A 16,677-nucleotide genomic window follows, 5' to 3' on the forward strand; every position below is an offset into this window, starting at 1 on the left:
TGGGATAAATTGCCGGTAGAATTTAGCGAATCCCCAAAAACGCTGTATGGACCGCATGCCCTGAGGACGTGGCCACTCCAGGACAGACTTTACTTTCTTAGGATCAATCTTGAGACCCTGATCCGAGATGATGTAGCCCAGGAAGGGCAGAGAATTTTTAAAAAATGTGCAGTTCTCCAGCTTGGCATACAGACTATTCTCGCATTATCGCAGCAGGACTTGACGGACATGCCTCTGATGTGTCGTCAGATCTGGGGAGAAGATCAAAATGTCTTTGAGATAGACCACAACACAAATATAGAGATCTCAGAAGATGATATTCATGAATCTTGGAAGACCGCAGGAGCGTTACACAAGCTGAAGGGCATCACCATGTATTCATAGTGCCCGACTCGAGTGTTAAATACCGTCTTCCACTCGTCACCTTGACTGATTTGGATTAAGTATTAGGCCCCAAGCAAGTCTAGTTTAGAGAAGATCTTGGCTCCTGGTATACAATCAAATAATTCCAAGATCAGTGGCAAAGGGTATTTGTTTTTGACCGTGATTTTGTTGAGACCACGGCAGTCAATGCAGGGTCGAAGAGATCCGTATTTTTTCTTTACGAACTAGTACCCAGCGCCGGCCATAGAGGAGGATTCTCATATGAAAACCCTCTCCAGATTCTACTTGATATAGGCCGACATGGACTGAGTCACTGGCAAGGAGAGGGGGTATACCCGCCCACGGGGAGGTGAAGCATTAGGAACCAGTTCAATCGGGCAGTCGTATGCCCTGTGTGGAGGAAGCATCTCCGCCTCCTTCTTGCTAAAGAGGTGCGCAAAATGAGTGGGTAATCCTGTCAACAACTGAGACATAGGAGGCAGGACAGGATGAATCTGTAACAAATAGCGGTGGAGACATTTGGAGCCCCATTGGAGAACTTCTCCGGAATTCCAGTCCAGGACCGGGGCATGAAGCCAGACCATGGCAGACCCAGCAACGCCGGATTGACAGCTTTGGGCAAGATGAGGAATGTGATCTGCTCTGTATGAAGGGCTCCCACTTGGAGCTTCAGTGGCTTGGTCTCAGACATGGTCCGATCAGGCAGAGGAAGTCCATTCACCGAGGCAACAGCCAGGGGTGTCTCCAAGGGAACAATCGGCAACTGGAGCTGATCCACTAGGTCCTGTTGGATGTAGTTTGCCGTGGACCTGGAGTCCAGGTAGGAAGAGATCCGGTGCGTATTCTCACCGGACACTATGGTCACAGGAATGGGCAATTTGGGAGAGAGTTTGCTATTTAGTCCTTTTCCACTTAGGGTTTTCTCTCCAACAAATCCTACGCGCTGGAGTTTTTTTGCTTTTGGAGACACAGACGCACAACATAGCCTCCAAAGCCGCAATACAGACAGAGTCCCGAAGTTCATCTGCGTTGTTTCTCTTGGACAGACAACTTGAGACGGTCTACTTGCATAGGCTCCTCAAGTGGAACCACTGATGAGGGCAGCAGGGGTTTCTGGAATGTAGGAGCCAGCCTAGGAAGTCTTCTGGCCCGGCGAACCTCTTGAGACCGTTTATGGATCCTCATGTCAATCTGGGTGGCTAGAAGAATGAGGTCATCTAGGCTAGAAGGTAGATCTCAAGCGGCAAGCTCGTCTTTGATATCGGAGGATAGACCCTGCCAGAATGTAGCCACCAAGGCTTCGTTGTTCCAGGTCAGCTCTGCTGCCAGGGTACGGAATCGAGTGGCATACTCGCGCACAAGGTATCTCCTTGGCAAAGGGTCAGCAGGGATGCAGATGCTGAAGAGACTCGCCCAGGATCCTCAAATACAGTGTGGAAAGTCTGTAGCAAACACTAAGTCACGGGTCACTGGTCCCGGACGTTCCCAGATGGGATTCGCCCATGCCAGGGCCCTGCCAATAAGAAGAGAGACTATGAATGCGACCCTTGCGCCATCGGAAATGAAATTCTCTGGCATGTAGACTAAAGTGAATCTGACATTGGTTCAGAAATCCCCTGCAGGTCCTCGCATCTGCATCGTAGCAAGGAGGTAGTGGCAGCGAGAATCAGGAATCGGTACTGCGAGAAGGTGCAGTAGGAGAAACAGCAGGAGCAATAGGAGAAGGTACCGTGAAGGCTGCAACTTGCGTATCCAGTCGATTTGCAATAGCGTTCACCACCTGGAGGAGTTGGTCCTGTCGTGACCAGAGGTCTCGCATTTCTGCCTGTATGACTTGTGATGTCGTCATGGTCTTGGGTTGACCAGTGGGGTCCATGGCCTGAGCGTATTGTCACGATCTGTGGGTATGTGGGCCCACTAGGCCGCACTACCGTAGTGGGGTAGCAGCTGGCCAAACAATAGTGTACCAAGTCAATATAAAGTCCAACCAAAAGAGTACCTGTAATGGTCGAGGCAGTAGCAGCAGCTTAGGCACAGACTAACTTGAAGGCAGAAGACGCCACATGTGGCGGATGATATCAGGCGTGGCAGTTGACACCAGACGTGGTGTAAGACAGTAGGAGTGACAGGTGGCACAACACGACTCCAACACTCTAAGCCACAGGAACAAATATAGCATGGGATACAGGTAGCAGGGCACGGAAACAACGGGAACAGGATAACACTAAGGGACCATTTGCTACGACTAACATGGGTATACACAACGCTCAGGCAAGGAGTGAAATGGCAGGGCCCCTTTAAGGCTGGGCACGAGCGTGCGTGAGCACCCTACGGGACACTGCAGAGTGGAGCGGAAGTTAGTGCTGGCGTCTCCTAAGGAGGAGATGCCGGCCAGCGCTAGAAAGGCCACGGCCGTCAAGGGGTGAGTAACAACGATGGTCCGCGGCTCTGGACGTTACAGTCAGTACACAGCTGCCATTATGATTCTGAGTAACCCCATATAAAGTTCAGCCGTTCTATTAGAATTTTCCTGACATTTTCTTTGTTGCATGTGGCAACAAAAGCCACGGTCCGTAAAGTGCTTACAACAGCAGAGCGAACTAACTGTTGAAAGGCATCAGTCAGCGGAAGGGTACAAAAGAATTTCCATGGCATTAGATATACCATGGAACACAGTGAAGATGGTCATCAAGAAGTGGATTACATTTGGCATAACAGTGACATTACCAAGAACTGGACATCCCTCAAAACTTGATGAAAAGACAAGACAAAATTGGTCCGGGAGGCTTCTAAGAGGCCTTCAGCAACATTAAATGTGCTGCAGGACTTTCTGGCAAGTACTGGTTGTGTAGTGCATGTGACAACAATCTCCCGTATTCTTCATATGTCTGGGATTTGGGGTAGGGTGGCAAGATGGAAGCCTTTTCTAACAAAGAAAAACATCCAAGCCCAGCTTTGTTTTGCAAAGACCTACATCAAGTCTGCCAAAAGCATGTGGGAAAACGTGTTATGGTCTGATGAGACCAAGGTTGAACTTTTTGGTCATAATTCCAAAAGGTATGTTTGGCGCAAAGCCAACACTGCACTTCACCAAAAGAACATCATGCCAACAGTGAAGCCTGGTGGTGGCAGATTTATGCTTTGGGGTAGTTTTTCTGCAGCTGGATCTGGGGCTTTAGTCAAGGTGGAGGGAATTAGGAACAGTTCCAAATATCAGTCTATATTGGCCCAAAACCTGCAGGCCTCTGCTAAAAAGCTGAAGATGAAGAAGAATTTCACCTTTCAGCACGACAACGACCCAAAGTATACCTCCAAATCAACAAAATGAATGGCTTCACCAGAGGAAGATCAAAGTTTTGGAATGGCCCAGACCTGAATCCTATTGAAAATCTGTGTGGTGACCTGAAGGGGGCTGTACACAGGAGATCTGACAGATTTGGAGCACTTTTGCAAGGAAGAGTGGGCAACAATTGTTAAGTCGAGATGTGCCATGCTGATAGACTTCTACCCAAAAAGACTGAAGGCGGCCATAAAGACAAAGGGTAATTCAACAAAGTATTAGTTTAAGGGTGTGCACATTTATGCAACCACATTATTTTTGTTCTTTATTTTTATTTTTCCACCCTATGGCTGGTTTCACGCTGAGTTTTTTGCAGGTTTTCGCGGCGTTTTTCGTCTGCGGCCATTGAGCTCTGCAGGCAAAATACGCCGCAAAATACGCCTTCTCTGCCTCCCACTTATGTGACTGGGAGGCCAGAGACGTAAACGGCTGAAGATAGGGCATGTCGCTTTTTCCCGCGAGACGTTTTTTCCGTTTGCGGGAAGAAAAAAAAACGCCTCCACAGCCGCTTGGGAGGTCCCTAGGTAACAGGATGCTACAGGGAAGTAGTGACATGCCCCTGCTCGTTGATTGAATGATCGGGTGTGGGCGTCACTTGACTTCTGAATAACAGATTGGTCATCCAATTAGGCAGCTCCATTTCAATGGGCTGGGCATTTAAACTTAAATGCAGGCACTGGACTGTATGCAGTGGCGGATTAAGTAGACCATGGGCCCTGGGCTGTTACCCAAACTTGGGCCCCCCTTCCTCACCGTAACTATTTTTAACACTACCTTTTTGGGCAAGCATTAACAGTGTTACGATTCCCCTTGTCACAGCGCGGTGTCCCTACATACTGACAGGATCACACTGTGCAGGGACACAACCTCCTGACAAGGGGAATTGTCTATCAGTCCTGGACTGCAGAAAGACTTTTTTGTGAAATACAAGGATTTCCTATAATAAACATGTCAGGAAATGTGACAGATTCTCTATAAATCTAGTGACTCACAGGTGACGACGTCTCAGATTCTAGTAGTTTTTTTCCTCTTTTCTTCTCCATCCGGTCCAGCACTCATGACGACTTCTCCCGGCCATGACTCATTTCTGCAGAATTTGCCACTTAGACGTCTCCTCACTTTTCCAACATTTCCACACCTATAAACGAAAATAAAGTTATCATGGTGCCACATACTGTGCCCCTAAATATAATAGCACCAAACACAGCGTGCCTGAATATAATAATACCACACACTGTAAAACACCACCTGCACACAGCCCCCTGTACATAGTGCCACACACAGCCCCTGTAGATATTACACACCCCCATAGATATTGCACACCCCCATAGATATCGCCATACACAGCCCCCTCTATATATCACACATCCCCCTCGTAGAGCGTTACACACAGCCCCCTATAGATAGTGCCATACAGCCCTCCCCCTCTTGTAAATAGCACCAAAAAGCCCCCCCTATAAAGAGCGCCACACACATACCACTGTGGATAGCACTACACAGCCCCCCCCTTGTATATAGTGCCACACAGCGCTCCCCCTTGTATATAGTGCCACACAGCGCTCCCCCTTGTATATTGTGCCACACAGCGCTCCCTTGTATATAGTGCCACACAGCGCTCCCCCTTGTATATAGTGCCTCACAGCGCTCCCCCTTGTATATAGTGCCTCACAGCGCTCCCCCTTGTATATAGTGCCTCACAGCGCTCCCCCTTGTATATAGTGCCACAATGCTATGTACACATTTAAAAACGTTATATTATAATTATATATATATATATATATATATATATATATATATATATATATATATAGTATGTGTGTGTATCAGTGTGATTGATTGATTTTATTAAAAAATATTTTTACTTTTTGAGATACGGCTGCTTTGTATCCTGTATCCGTCAGGTCAGCAGGACTGACAGGATCAGTGACACGCAGGATCCACCTCAAATCTATCACATCTAAGATTATAATTTAGCGCAGGGCCCGTTTCACTGATCCCGTCAGTCCTGCTGACCTGACGGATACAGGATACAAAGCAGCTGTATCTCAAAAAGTGGAAATATTTTTTAATAAAACGTAATTACAAAGTTGCACCAAACACACATTTTTATTTAAAAAAAATAAAACCAACGTGATTTTTGCGACGTTTTTTCCGTAGACAATGCAGGTTTCATTTTTTATCGTTTTTATGCACACCTTTTTTGCTATTTTAGAATTTTTATTCATAAAGTTTGAAAATAATAGTAAAAAAATAAGCTTTTTTACGTTTCAGCTATTTTTTTTTGGTAATAACATAGTTTTACCCTAAAATAGACCTTTTATTTGTGATCGCCATTGTCTACCGTAAACTTTAATATATTACATGTCTATATTAGGGTAATTGGGTCAGCGCTAGCGTTACAACAATGATTGTCGGGGGGAACGTTTTTTTTGGGGTGGGTATTTTATGTGTATTTATTATTTAATTTTTTTTTGCACTTTACTATTTTTTTATTACTATGGTCTGTCCCTTAAAGGTCAAAAAAGACCTTTGGGGAACTTTATATATTTTTTTCTTTGTTTTACACCATGTTTTTCCACTGTAACTGGGGCTGCACAGCAGCCCCAGTTACAGGGGAAATCAGCCCTCTCACAGTGACGATTGTCACTAATAGGGCTGTGCTGGGTCTAGTAAGACCCAGATACAGTCTGCCACTAACGGCACCCGGCGATCATGTGACCAGTCACATGATCACCGGGAGGAATAGAGACAGCGCCGCTGCTGCTGCTGTCTCTATTCCTGTACACAGCGTTCATTGAACGCTGTGTAAAAGAGATCAGAGAAGACAGAAGCAGCGAAAGCTGCTCCTATCTTCTCCTCAGGGTCCCCGGCAGTCACTGACAGCCGGAGACCCGACATTCAGCTGCCCGATCGCGCGGGCAGCAAGTTAAAACCCGAGCCGTAGAAAGTCTATGGCTCGGGTTTTAAGGACCCGTCCCTGACCGCTGGCCGTAAAAATACAGCCAGCGGTCGGGAACCAGTTGGGCAGGAGGATAAGCCTGTACTGACCTCAGTGCCGGTGACCGCCCGCCCGGCTCTTCTCTTGCTGCTTTGGAGTAACAGAACAGCCGTCCGTCGCTGTTCTGTTACTCAATGGCGGCGGCCCGCACTTGTCAGGGAGGCGTGTCCTACCTATTTCCCGGCCAATTCCCTGCTCCTCCTCATCTTCGGCCGTTAGCAGCGCTAGCGCGCTGAATAGATTTAGGAGATGATGTGCGTTTCGGGCTGCCATGGGCCCCCTGGGAGCCTCGGGCCCCGGGCGGCCGCCCGAAACGCCCATATGATAATCCGCCACTGACTGTATGGACTTCATGGCCATTTTGCCACCAGGTCATCACTCGGCCAAAAAAATAAATGAATATGGGCGAAATGCAGCCCAGGCAGCTTTAATGATACCCCTATGTAGATCCAGGAGATAGGGAGATAAAAAATGGAATATCCGAGGGCGCAGCTGTACTGGAAATTGCTTTTATTTGTACAACAACAACAACAATGTGTTTCAAGGCCGTACCGGCCGGTACGGCCTTGAAACACATTGTTGTTGTTGTACAAATAAAAGCAATTTCCAGTACAGCTGCGCCCTCGGATATTCCATTTTTTATCTCCCTATCTCCTGGATCTACATAGTGGATTTTTACCAATCTTCAAACCGGAATTTGGGCTGCAACTGTCTCTAGTCTCTACCTAAGTCTAACTTGGACACGCACCTTGGGATGTTATGCTCCGAGCATAACAACATCAGGTCAGCACAATTGACCACTTTTTTCCTTTTGTTCTCACCCAATACAGGCTCATGCACTATGTGCGCTTTGTTTCCTTTTTCCCTATAGCGTGATTAATGATACCCCTGACATTGTATCTTGATAATACCGCTACTGAAATGCATAGGGTTCAAACATACTAGTTGAAAAGATGTACATAGTATTAGGGAAAAATTAGTAAGTGGAATTTGGATAGGGACAGAAGAGCAACCATGAATAACCGCCTCACCTGCACCGAGTACTCTTGTCAAGAGCCTGAAAAAGTCCTAACTGACTAGTAGCTCATACATTTTAATGATAATCAATAAAGTTGTTTTTTAATAGTCTTATTCAGGCAGCTTAATGTGAAAACAGAGAGACCAGCATAATACCCCACATCACATCAAAGCGATCGTATTTACTCCAACCTGGGGTTGTCTCTACATTAAAATCTGGTGCGAAAATAGTAAAATCTAGGCCCGTACTTCTCCAGCCAGCACTTTTGGCGCATACAACACAGCAGGAGATGTATACATATTTTTGCCAGCATAACCCTAAATAGGATTCACTGAGATGCTGCGTGTGGGCAGGAACAGCTGCCTATACAAAGTCCAAAGCTTTGCATATTGGGGGAGCCGAACAATCTTCTATTGACCCTCTGCCCCCTGGTTGAATACAGCAAAGACCGCTGTTGGCAGCCCACCTAATCAAGAGCCTCCCCATGGACTAGCTGTCTTCCCTGTACTCTCGGTAGGTACAAGAAAACACAGAATAGAGGTAAAGGGAAGGGCTTTCTAACAGCTGTTTTTCACTTATGCACATAGTAACTTTGTCATGTGAGCCCTAGAGATCCATGGTAAACTTTAGATCTACTTTTACCCCATAGTTCATTTTGGTCAAATGTGTTTTTGCTCTGTAGAATTCAAGCAAAAAAAAAAAAGCAAGGAACAATTGATGTAAAATAGATATTTATTCTTAAAGGGTAGTTAGCTTTTGGTAATGTTATGTTTGACGTCTGTCTGTGGCGTTTCCTCTTACAAACACCGTAAACATAAAAACAGTCCGTAAACATGCCGATACACCAAACGATTGTCTCTGTTCAAAATGACCTACGTCAACATGGTAGAAAACAATATTTAATTCAGCATCAAAGCACAGCAAGTACAAATTACATGTTAAGACTAATGAAGGGAAAACATTTCTTTACAATACAGATCACAAATACCGTAATGTTTTCTAAAAGCCTTTGTCAATACTGTTATTTGGCCACATGTAATGCAGATGACTTTTTGCCACCAGAGGCTAGACTAACACTTGTAAGTACTGATAAATCATAGGATTTGTGAGATTATTTTTCATTTTTTGTTTTTTGAAAACAATACATTTGTACATGTTACTTTTAGGGAAAACTTCTGTGCCATGGAGAGCAGGTGAGAAAGACCACCCTGATGGTTGTCGTGATTTCCCATCATTTTGCATACAGCTTAGATAGGTTTTATATGCTTCTTATAGATTTAATTTTTCAGGGCAGATGCGGGGCACTTCCAGTTTCCTAATGTAAACCATATCGGCACTCATAAGATCAGAAGATGTCATGGCTGCCATCATTGTAATTATAGAAGTATCAGCCAAGAACTTGCTTGTGCAACCACGCAAAGAAACAACATTTAGCAAAAGTGGCGTCATTTTAGCCAATGTAGAAGTTAAAGCTAGACTTCTTTGACATATGTTGCGACAAATTTAATGACAGCATGTGCCCTCTTTGATAAATCTCTCACAACATACATCACTGTCATTAACTTTTTCAAATGTTTCCACTTTTTTTTCCATCAGGGTCTGTGTGGAGTAGTGATGCAACTTTTTTCTTCTTTGCGCCTTTTTCGCACCTTTTTAAAAAGTCACATTTCATAAATAGACTTATCAACGGCCGTACATGGCGCAAATGTTTTGTACATTTTGGTGCAAATAGTTAATAAATATGTCACAAAGCATATTAAATACTATTTTGGAGTAAAATCCACCAAAAAGAAGACACATACATGTGGGCCAATATTCCTAAATATAAAATGGTTTTCCATGGGAATGTAAATATAGCGGCATGTATAGATTATTCCCAGTTAATAACCAACGGGCTGGTTCCCATTGTACCTTCCAAATTACAAGCTGGTTCCCATTGTACCTTCCAAATTACAAGCTTGTAGAAGAAGGAAGGGTTAATATTTAAAATTTAACCTTTAATAATGTCCATGTAAAAATGGAATATCAATATAGTATAGTTATACTGTTAAGTTTCTCAGACATACACAACATACTCTATTCACAGTGATGTATAGAGGGTTCCAGTTCCTTCTTTATATAGCAGAGTAAGCTTGGATAATGCACGATTGCACAATGGCATTCTGTCTGTCCCTTAAGCCTCACACTCAGCCCTCACTGTTGACAACGTAACGGGCACCCGTTCTGAAAACAACGACCCTGTTGTCTCCGGTACCTATCCCTAAAACTGCATAGTAAATTCCCTAGCTAAAGCTCGTGCTCCAACGCGTTTCCCCAGTTACACGCTGGTTCGTCATGGAGATATTGAGCATAGCAGCATAGCAGATCAGTTGGCAGTGGCAGCGAGAGCTTCTGATCGCACTCCTTTTGTATGTCAGATCAGCCCCGCCCCTTCTGGGGCTCGGTCATCGGACATCCAATCAGTCACGAGCACTGATGAATCATCAGTCTCGCAATGACATCACGTCCTCGTTCCCTCACATTGGGCCGGATTCATGGTATGTGAATAGGGATTCCTTCAGCTTTATCCCTATTGGCTTAATGCTTCCATAACTAGGTGTGTATTACTGTATAGTTATTGTGTACATTAGGGGATTCTTATGGAGAATAATGCTCCAATGGTTTAGTCATAGTTAGTTAACATTGCGGATGTATCACAATTTCCCACAATATAACGCTAGATTACGACATAGGAACATTTATTCAGCCCAAATTTTATTATGTAGGTATAATCTGAGTAAGTATCATTTGTCCTCATATTATAGCTAATAGTAACAAATACATCTTTTGTCCATACCAGCAAAGAGAAATAGGTATCTGACTTCTAACATCATGTTGTAGAATGGTATAGTCCTACTCATGAATATATGCGTTTCATAGGAAGCAGGCATAATTGAGATTTTCATTCAGCTCCTCTGGGGCCACCGATCTCATTCTATGGATCCATCGACTTTCAACCTGTAGCAAAGTCCCTGTCCCAGTTGCCCCCTCTTATATTTGGCTCCATGTGTTGGATTCCCTGGAATTTAATAGCCCCAGGGTTACCTCCATGTACTGCCCATATAGGTCTAGCAATTAAGGTATCTTTTTTATTGAGGATATCATTATAATGATCCCTTATCCGTCTTCTGAACTCCCGTTTCGTTTGGCCAATGTAGTACATTGGACAAGTGCATTTAGCCATGTAGATGACTCCTTTTGATAAACCATTAATAAACTCTGTTTGCATATTCCTTGCCAGTTGTTGTACTCATAACGGTTTTTGATACGGTTATGGACTCACATGCCAGGCATTTTCCGCATTTGAAGGTCCCTAGGGGTCTTCTATTCAGCCAGCTATCCTTCAGGATTATTGGTCTAAAATGACTCTGCACTAGTTTGTCATTCAGGCTTTTATTCCTTCTAAAAGTGATCAATGGTCTTTCTCGGAGTGCTAAATGCACTTGTCCAATGGAATACATTGGCAAAACGAAACGAGAGTTCAGAAGACGGATAAGGGATCATTATAATGATATCTTCAATAAAAAAAGATACCCCAAATCGCTAGACATATATGGACAGTACATGGAGGTAACCCTGGGGCTATTAAATTCCAGGGAATCCAACACATGGAGCCAAATATAAGAGGGGGCAACTGGGACAGGGGCTTGCTACAGGTTTAAAGTCGATGGATCCATAGAATGAGATCAGTGGCCCCAGAGGGGCTGAATGAAATTCTCAATTATGGCTGCTTCCTATGATACGCATATATTCATGAGTAGGACTATACCATTCTACAACATGAAGTTAGAAGTCAGATACATATTTCTCTTTGCTGGTACGGACAAAAGATGTATTTGTTACTATTAGCTATGATATGAGGACTAGATACACTTAGATTATACCTATATAACAAAATTTGGGCTGAATAAATGTTCCTATGTCGTAATCTAGTGTTATATTGTGGGAAATTGTGATACTTCCGCAATGTTAATGAACTATGACTAAACCATTGGAGTAGTCTTCTCCATAAGAATCCCCTAATGTACACAATAACTATACAGTAATGCACACCTAGTTATGGAAGCATTAAGCCAATAGGGATAAAGCTGAAGGAATCCCTATTCACATACCATGAATCCGGCCCACTGGGAGGGAACGAGGACATGTCAATGCGAGACTGATGGTTCATCAGTGCTCACGACTGATTGGATGTCTGATTACCGAGCCCCCAGAAGGGGCGGGGCGATCTGACATACAAAAAGGGTGCAATCAGAAGCACTCGCTGCCACTGCCAACTGATCTGCTATGCTACTATGCTCAATAACTCCCTGACGAACCAGCGTGTAACTGGGGAAACGCTTTGGAGCACGAGCTTTAGCTAGGGAATTACTATGCAATTTTAGGGATAGTTTCCGGAGAAAACAGGGTCGTTCTTTTCAGAACGAGTGCCCATTACTTTGTCAACAGTGAGGGCTGAGTGTGAGGCTTAAGGGACAGACAGAATGCCATTGTGCAAACGTGCATTATCCAAGCTTACTCTGCTATATAAAGAAGGAACTGGAACCCTCTATACATCACTGTGAATAGAGTATGTTGTGTATGTCTGAGAAACTTAACAGTATAACTATACTATATTGATATTCCATTTTTATATGGACATTATTAAAGGTTAAATTTTAAATATTAACCCTTCCTTCTTCTGCAAGATAGTGGCATGTATAGTGGAACGTATAACCTTTCCCTCCAAGTGTATGTCCTATGTCCAATAGACATATTCACAACACTCTTTGTAGGACTATTCTTTACATTAATGGACTGTTTTACCAAGTATTCCAGCTTAAAATATGCATTTAAAGACTTTGGGAGGTGGCACTTGGTTGTTAGTGAATTTAGTCTTTCAGACCCAGCTGCATACACTAACTCCATAGCATTGCTGCACTAGCAAGATAGAAACCAGGTCCTGTACAGTAAATATGGCAGACAAATATTGGAATTCACCCGTGTGATATAGACCTACTGAGTGAACCATGGTAGTGGCCTCCTATGAAAAAATCCTAAGAAAAAAATCATGCTTTTTAACATAGTACTAGGGCTTCAAGTTTTAAATACTACGTCAGACAAAATGTGTTCTTTTTTTATCTTCCATTTTTCTAAATTGCCCACAAAGTTTTTTTATGGGTAACAAAGCTATTTATTTCTGTTTTTCAATTCCTTACAATTTCATGATCCCCATATGCATGGTTTACATGCAGAGGCTGAAAACCTGCATTGAAAATATGCTGTTCAAACAGGTGCATGGCTCATGAAAGCCTCATTCACATTATGTCTTTGCCATATGTTTAGCGTGTACACCGCGTAGCAGTCATCGAACTCCGCTAAACATATACATCTACAGCTTTAATTTTCCAGGCCACAGTGAATTGCAACATATTGTGAGAAATCATATACTGCGTGGTATGTATTTTTACAATAGGTCTCTGTGGGTGACAGATGCCACTGTGTATGGCATCGGTCATGGCTTCCATTAAACAAATATGTCGGCAGCTTTTCCCGGCATATGTGTTAAATGAAGTCCATTAACGTGATGTGAATGTGGCCTAAGGCAACGTTTACATCTGGGCTCTGTTCCGACGGAGCTTACAGTCAGAATGGAGCCCTGATGGACACAAACGAAAACCATAGGTTTCAATCACCGATGATTTCAAAGGTGACTGATCCAGTGCCAATGGTTTCCGTTTGTCCCCCTTGTGCAAGGGTTCTGTCGTTTCGACTGAATCAATAGCGTGGTAGATTGTGTCAGTTAGGGCTCCATTCTGACGGTAAGCTCTGACGGAACGTCGGAACGGAGCCCTGATGCCGATGTGAACATAGTGTATCGGTGATCTCTCTTGTACTTTTGTGAGCAGCACATTTCCAAGGCAGGTTTTTAAGCCTCTAAATGTAAACATTGGGGTGTATTTATCAAACCGGTCTAAGATATAAACTGTCCTTGGAGCCCATATCAGAGCTAAACTTACCTTTTTTAAACTGGTATGGAAAAATGAAAAGCTGTAATGATATTGGTTGCTATGGACAACAAAGTTAGTTCTACTCTAAGGGTCAGCTCACACTGAGTTTTTGGGCGATGGTTTTGACATTAAAACCACGTTGGAATAGACCCCAAAAAACTGCCCAAATCACTGCCCATTGATTTCAACAGGAGGCAGAGGAGTTTTTTTTTTATCCCGGGCTGCTTTTGGCCGCTGGAGGTCCTGCCTTTTGTGGCGTTTTTTTGCCCACGGTCCTTGCATTAGATTCAACGACCACGGGCAAAAAACGCTGCAAAAAAAAAAAAGTGTTAATACAACGCTGGCAGTTCAAAATCTGCCTCAAAATTTTTGAAGGAATTTTGAGGCAGATTATTTCTGCCTACAAAAAAACTCAGCGGGAGTTTTAATAAATCTCCCCCATTTTTTCCCATTCATTCATAAACTGTGTTATTGAATCAAAGTTTATTAGAAAGTTGCATGACTTTCATTATACAATAAATAAGCATTATTTACTTCATGGAAAACCCTTTCAGCAATAACTGTGCTGCTACAATGTGAGATCTTCTATGGTCTCAAAACCTTAAAGCCGGCCTTAGACAGGACAATTTCTACACAAATATCTTTTAGCCAACATTTAAAATGCAAAAGTACATTTCTGTACGGTGTCAAAGAAAGTAGTTATAGAAATTGAAAACTTTGTTCTACTTAACAGTAATATGATTTCCAGAAAGAGTTCAGCCTGTCATTCAGTGGGTGCAATAGTACATTCTATCTTAGTTTTATAATGGCATTTATTTCAAAAAGTTGAAATTGTGTTTTGAGGGGAGGACTTTGAATGGACCAGCAGGCGAGCATGGGTGCTGCTGCTCCATTGAATTATATGGGACTGATGGAAGGAGCAGAGTACAGTGCGGTCTCTGTCAGTCCTATAGACATTGAATGGAGCCACGGATGATAACTTAACCGCAGCTCCATTAAAATTCCTCACAACTCTGCGGTCGAGCAATGAGTGGGAACGGGGGGGGGGGGGTTATCCCAGCGATCAGACACTTTTCACCTATGCTGGGGATAGGTCATAATTGTCGATTCTGGGAAAACCCCTTAAATCATTCCATTATATTTCCCCTCTGCAGATTCGGTCAGCATTTTGCATCAGTATTTTGAAGCCAAAACTAGGAGTGGATCATAAACAATGTGTGAACAACACTAAAATCTGGAGAGAGGATAGTAGTCACTGCTGATCATGTAGCTATTGCTGAACAATAATAACTCTCCTTTCAAGCTTGACTGTATAATAAATGTAAACCTAAATACTTCTATTAGATATGAAGAGCCAATGGATTGCTCGATTACCGTATGTATGGGCGCGATTGCCATCAAAAATACTTATTGGGACTGATTTTAAAGGGCTGGGTCAATTATATATAAAAATATAATAAACAAAACTAAATTCAGAGCTCTCCCAAGCTATGACTTGTAACATACTTTGTATTTGTGAATATTACAAGTGAATTATTCATGGACTATTTTATAATTTAGGTCCCTTTAAAAAGTAATCTTTCTACTCATAGAACATTTGGTGAAGAAAGACCAACAGAATGTGACATGTAAAAGTCTTTCTAATAAAGTGAAAGGGCATTTATGAATTGGGATAATAAAAGAATATGAAGAGGGTTTCCGACAGCTAGACCGCTACTTTAGTGTGTAAAATGTTTCAGACTTTATCATTGTCAAATGGCTCACAATATGTAAAGCTTTTCATTGCAACTTGCCCAAGTACAGATAGAAAGTGTTTAAAAAAAAAAATTTGTATAAATTTTAGTTAATTTTTTTTGGTGCTTAATTATTATATATTGAAGGGTTTTTCACGAAAAACCTAAGCGATCAGTGTGTGATCTGTGGGGGTCCATCCCTTGGAAGGGTTTCCGATCAGAAGAACGATGGGACTGCATTGTTCTCTTCATGGTACTCCAGCTTAGCCCCATTCACTACGTCCCCTTCACTCTGCTGATTGGTAGGGTTCTCAGGGTTTGATCAGCCATCAATGTTTTTCCTGAAAAGCCACTTCAAAAAGAGGATTTCCATCAAAGCATATAAATGGCTATAAACTAGTAAAGCAGAAGTAGCCAAAGTTTTTGTAATTCTGTTTCTTTCACTTAGAGATATTGACAATTTTTTTATTCTTTTGTGGAGGTCTATTATTTTAAACGTGACATCAGCAAGTGCAGTAATATTGGTCACCTTTGAATTAGCTTCTCAGCGACTGACAGTAAATTGTCCGTTATTAATTGAAGATGCATAGAAGTTGACCATCTTATCAGGTGACCACTAATTTGGCTGCACGTCGTTATTTAGAAATATTTTTTCAATAGGTGTATGGCACATTCAGAGGGCTTGCAAGACAATTCTCTCTAGAGTGTCTCTGTAAATTTCATAAAGATGCTGGCAACTATGCATCTATTTTACAAATTGAACAACATCAGTTTCTTATTTATTTTTTTTAAATTACATTTGCTAACTACATTTGCCTTTATCACAAATAGTTTGGCTTCTGCAACACCCGCTGCACTTTAAGAATAGAACATTTTAAATGCTCCTTTTTCTTTTGACTCTTCCACCAATATCTGTTTCTAGTAGGGAAAACCTAGCACCAACAGGACTTCGAGTTTGATGTTCCATCAGCTTTGCAGCCATCCTCTTCAAGCTCAGCTAGATTCAGTTCATCGTTGGACGCAATACGTAAGCCATCTAGTTCTTTCTTATGAGCCAATAGGACCAACTCTGTCAGTCGAGTGAAGGACTAGAGCACACAACAGATAGAGAAAATTATTACAGGCTGTAGAAAACTGGAACTGTATATGAAACATGTACAGGTCCACTCTTAATT

General features: G+C 42.7%; 1 protein-coding gene across 2 annotated transcripts in view; it reads right to left on the reverse strand.

Moving 5' to 3' along the window:
• Nucleotides 1-14,237: 14,237 nt before the first annotated feature.
• RAB15 (RAB15, member RAS oncogene family) overlaps nucleotides 14,238-16,677 on the reverse strand; it is a 77,944-nt gene continuing 75,504 nt past the window's right edge. For both annotated transcript variants that reach the window (XM_075844693.1, XM_075844692.1), the window contains exon 7: nucleotides 14,238-16,590. In XM_075844693.1, coding sequence (XP_075700808.1) covers nucleotides 16,435-16,590 — 156 coding nt within the window. In that variant the 3' untranslated portion in view covers nucleotides 14,238-16,434. The remainder of the gene's footprint in view (nucleotides 16,591-16,677) is intronic.

This window comes from Rhinoderma darwinii, chromosome 12, assembly GCF_050947455.1.
Source record: "Rhinoderma darwinii isolate aRhiDar2 chromosome 12, aRhiDar2.hap1, whole genome shotgun sequence".
NCBI lineage: Eukaryota > Metazoa > Chordata > Amphibia > Anura > Rhinodermatidae > Rhinoderma > Rhinoderma darwinii.